The sequence below is a fragment of the Monoraphidium neglectum genome (genome assembly GCF_000611645.1).
Source record: "Monoraphidium neglectum strain SAG 48.87 unplaced genomic scaffold scaffold04778, whole genome shotgun sequence".
In the NCBI taxonomy this organism is placed as follows: Eukaryota; Viridiplantae; Chlorophyta; class Chlorophyceae; order Sphaeropleales; family Selenastraceae; genus Monoraphidium; species Monoraphidium neglectum.
Window position 1 is genome coordinate 1 of NW_014008851.1, and position 3,978 is coordinate 3,978.

Below are 3,978 nucleotides of genomic sequence, written 5' to 3' on the forward strand. Positions count from 1 at the left end.
GCGCTGGGGGGGCGCCTGATGGAGGTCCAGACTTGTGAATTGCTGCGGTTGGCTTGGGCGGTGGCGGTGCTCGGGCTGCAGACGCCTGAGGACGAGCGGGAGCCTGCAGGATTTGACATCGCCAGCAGCGGCGTCGTCCGCGAGGGAGCGGGCCGGCGGGGGCCGCGGGTGGCGGGGCATTGCGCGGGCGCGCGCGGCCGGGGCCTGCTGTCGGAGCTCGGCGCCGAGCTCGCGCGGCGCCGACTGGGCCCGGCGCGCGTGGCGACGGCGCTGTGGTCGCTGTCGCGTCTCGGCGGCTCGCCCGCCGCGCGGCGCGCGTTCCACCTCCTGTCGCAGCGCCTTATGGCCGAGCCCGGCGGCGGCGGCGCCGCGCAGCTGGGGCCGGCTGCCGTTGTTAAGCTCGCGACCGCCTGCGCCCAGGCCGCGTGGGCGCCGTCGGCGCTGCTCTCGGCGCTCGCCGCGCGCGGCGCGGCGCTCGCGCCGCGGCTGCCGGCGCCGCTGCTCGCGCAGCTGGTGTGGGCGCTGGCGGCGGCGCGCGTGGCGCACCGGGGGCTGTTGGAGGCGTCGGCGCGGCGGGCGGCTGAGCTGGCGACGGCGTTTGCGGATGAGTCAGCCGCAGGCCCCACCACCGCAAGCAGCAGCGGCGGCGGCTGCGACGGCAGCGACAGCAGCGACAGCAGCAGGAGCGACGGCAGCGACGGCAGCTGCGGCAGCAACGAGGGCTTCACCAGCAGCAGGCAACCAGAGGCGCTCCTGCTGGGCTGGTCGCAGCTCGGCTTCTGCCCGCCGCCGGCGCTCTCTCTGCGCCTCGAGGCGGTGGCGTCGGAGCTGCGGCGGCGCGAGGGTCGCGCCGTCGCGAGGGCCACGCCGCCGCCGCCGCCGGCCGGCGGCGCAGGTGGGGCAGCGGCGGGCGGGGCGCCGGCCGCGGCGGCGTCGGGGGGAGTAGAAGCGGCCGCCGCCGGGTCGCTGGGCGGCGCGGGCGCGGGCGCGGGCGCCTCGCGGCCGCGGGCGTCGGTGGCTGGTGCGGGCGGCTTGGCCGACCGCTTGGCAATCGCGACCGCGCGGGGCCGTTTGGTGCGGCCGGCGCACCCGTCGCAGCGGCAGCAGCTGGAACCGCCACAGCAGCAGCAGCAGCAGCAGCCGCCGCAGCAGCAGCAGTTGCAGCAGTATCAGCAGCAGCAGCAGTAGCAGTGGCAGTAGCAGTAGCAGCGGCAGCGGCTGCCAGGAGCTGGCTGGCTGGACGCCGCTTGTACCACCACCCTGTACTCTGCAGTCGCGCCACACCGCGCGAGTCTGTAACACTGTTGTTTTACGAATCCATTCCTTTCCCCAGCCTCCAAAGACCTGACTGTTGCGCAGTTCACGTTTACAGTTCAGTCTTTTTAGGGGCAGGTGGTAAGCCAGGATCGTTCAGCGTCAGAGGAGTTGCGGGTTCAAACAAGGAGGGGCGGCGGCCTGCGTTTGCGCCGGCCCGCGCCGTGTGGGGTGTAAACGACGCGGCGGCAGAGGCGGAACGGGCCGGCCGGCACCCAACCTCCCAACAGCAGGTCTCTGGGCGTGGGGTGGCCGCAAAAAAGTGGAGCCCTGGCCCAGCCGCGGCGCGTTGTTTGAGGGAATTTAATACATTCATATCTTTGTGCAGGCCGCCGCACCCTCGCCCGAGGCGACGCGGCGCGGGTGCGCAAGGTGCATGCGTAAAGCTTTTTTGTGCGCGCTCAGAGCTTGCCCGAGTGCATAAGGTGCACGCGGCAGCTGCTCAGGGGATCCGCGCGGCCAGCAGCGCCCGCCGCGCCGACAGCGGGGCCTGCGCCGGCGCGGCTGCTTCGCTCGTGCAATCGCTGCGTAGGGGGCCGACAAATGGCGGCGGCGGACGAGTGGCGGCAACGTTTGGGCAGAGGCAGGCAGGTATGTCAAACAAAAGCGGGGCCGAGCAAACTGACGCACGAGCCTGTATACTTCCGGCAAACAGCCAACACCGACTTGCTCAAATGGCATCTCCAATCTCGAAATGCGCCAGCCGGCGACGCGCGTCCCTGGGGCAGGCCGCGCCAGCGCCAGCTCAGTCGCGGTTGACAGAGAGCAGCCCGCGGGCCCTCGACTGCCGTCCCAAAGCCTCCGGCACACTGGCAGACCCCCGGAACAAGCGCCAGCTCAGACAGCAAGGGGCATCTGTGTCCCCATCTCACGGCAAAACCCGTCGCAGTCCTTAGAAAAGACACAAGGCGCGCCCTCCAGGCGCCCGCCGCCGGCCCAGGTGGCCGGCGGCGAGGGCAGCGGCCCGTCCGAATGCAAACTTCCAGACAGGATTGTGCGCCGCGCGGCAGAGCGCTCGGTGAATGCCAAGCGGATCAGGAAGACAGCGCGGCCGCCGCCGCGACGCGGCCCCTGCAGCTACGCGGGCCGCCGCTGCGTGCAGTAGCGCGGGTGCTGGCACGTGTGCGGGTGCAGGTGCCACCTGCAGTGCATGTGCGGCGCGCGGAAAAGGGTGCCTGGAATGAAGGCACCCGCGGGCTCCGGCAGGCGCACGCCCCCGCTCGCGGTTTTGGCGCTGACGGCTGCGGCGCCGCGAGAAGCGCTGGGGTTCCCCCGGGGGCGCGTGACGTGTTGGAAAATGATATGTATGTTGCTCGCCGCCGCAGGTGGCGCCTTCTTGGCGCCAGGTCAGGCCTCCCATTGAGGCGCCTGTGTGTGCGTGCCGGAAGTAATTAACCAACTGCTGTGGGCGGGCAGGCATGGCTCGCCATCCATGTGAAAGCGGAAGAGAAAGCGGCCGGCGTATGCCGCCGCCAGGCCGCAGGCAGGAGGCGGCGCCGCTTAGGTGTCGGGGGCCGCGACAAGGCAAAAGCGGGCCGCGCAGGCGCCGGACAGGGCAGCTGCGGGGCAGCTTCTAGTGGAGTGAGTGAGGAATGCTCAGGAAATCGTCGGCGGCGGCGGCGAGCAGCTGCTCGCCGCCGGCGGCGCGCCGAGGCCGCTTGCGTTCGCGACCTCGAACCCTGGACCCTAAACCCTGGACCCTGGGTGCGCATGATGAGGGGCTGCCTCAGCGGGCGCCTGGCTGCGGCTCTGGAGTGGGGTTCAAGGGTATTAGGGGCCAGGCGGAGGGTGCGAGGTGGGCCAAACTGCAGTGCTGCGCGGCGGCGCAAGGGCATGTGCCCAGGGCCGCCAATGAGCAAAGCGCGGGGCTGTGCAGCAGCGCGCGCGAGCGAAAGCGGGCGCGCCGCCGGCCGCGGCTGCGCCGCCGCGGCCAAGTCAGGTGAAGGCGCGGGACAGGATTCAACGCGCGAGCATGTGCATTCCATCCGTGCAGCGGGGCGGGCGCATCAAGAGCGAGGCCAGAGGGACGAGGCCGCGGGTGCTCGTCGCCGCGGGGCGCCGCCCGCGCGGCCCGCAGCGTGACAGGGGCTGGGGTTGCTTGGCGGGGCGCGGGGGCCGGCGGCGGCGGCGGCAGGAGTGCAGGCGAGGGTATGCCGCCGGCGGATAATGGCACTAGAAAAGGCAGAGGGCGCGTCGGCGGTGCGGGCAGGGGCGATGGAGAGCTGGGGGGGCGCGCACTTGCGCTCAAGGGGCGCGGCGCGCGGCGCGCGGCGCTTGTGGGCCGGGACGGCGGCCGGGCGGTCTCTCCAGGAATGCAGCCTCGGAGGCGCGGGCGCCGGGGCCGCCGGCTGGAAGGGCAGCGGAAGACGGGGAGGCACGCGTGGGGGCTTCCCTTCGCAGCAAACGACGCGGCGCCAAGACCCGCCCCGGCAGCCGCATGCGCGCGTTAGAGCGGCGCCAGGAGGATGGCTGCCGGGCGCCCGATGCCGCGACGGCGTCTTGCGCGCGGCGCAGCAGAAGAGCCGCCCGCCGCTGCGGGGCGGGGCGGACCTCAGACGAAGTCGTCGCTGCCAGCGCCGGCCACCTCCGGCGGGGGGAGCAGCCGCGCGCCGCTCGCGCTGCCGTTGACGCCGCCACCGCCGCCCGCGCGGCCACTCCCTGGCC

The 3,978-nt window shown here is 72.9% G+C and overlaps 1 protein-coding gene across 1 annotated transcript; it reads left to right on the forward strand.

Annotated features, from left to right (window-relative positions):
* Nucleotides 1–18: 18 nt before the first annotated feature.
* On the forward strand, nt 19–1,188 carry MNEG_14801 (hypothetical protein; the record flags this gene model as incomplete). Its single annotated transcript, XM_014036728.1, has 1 exon — nt 19–1,188. The coding sequence occupies one exon, from the start codon at nt 19–21 to the stop codon at nt 1,186–1,188; it is 1,170 nt and encodes a 389-aa protein (XP_013892182.1).
* Between the last annotated feature and the right edge of the window lie 2,790 nt (nt 1,189–3,978).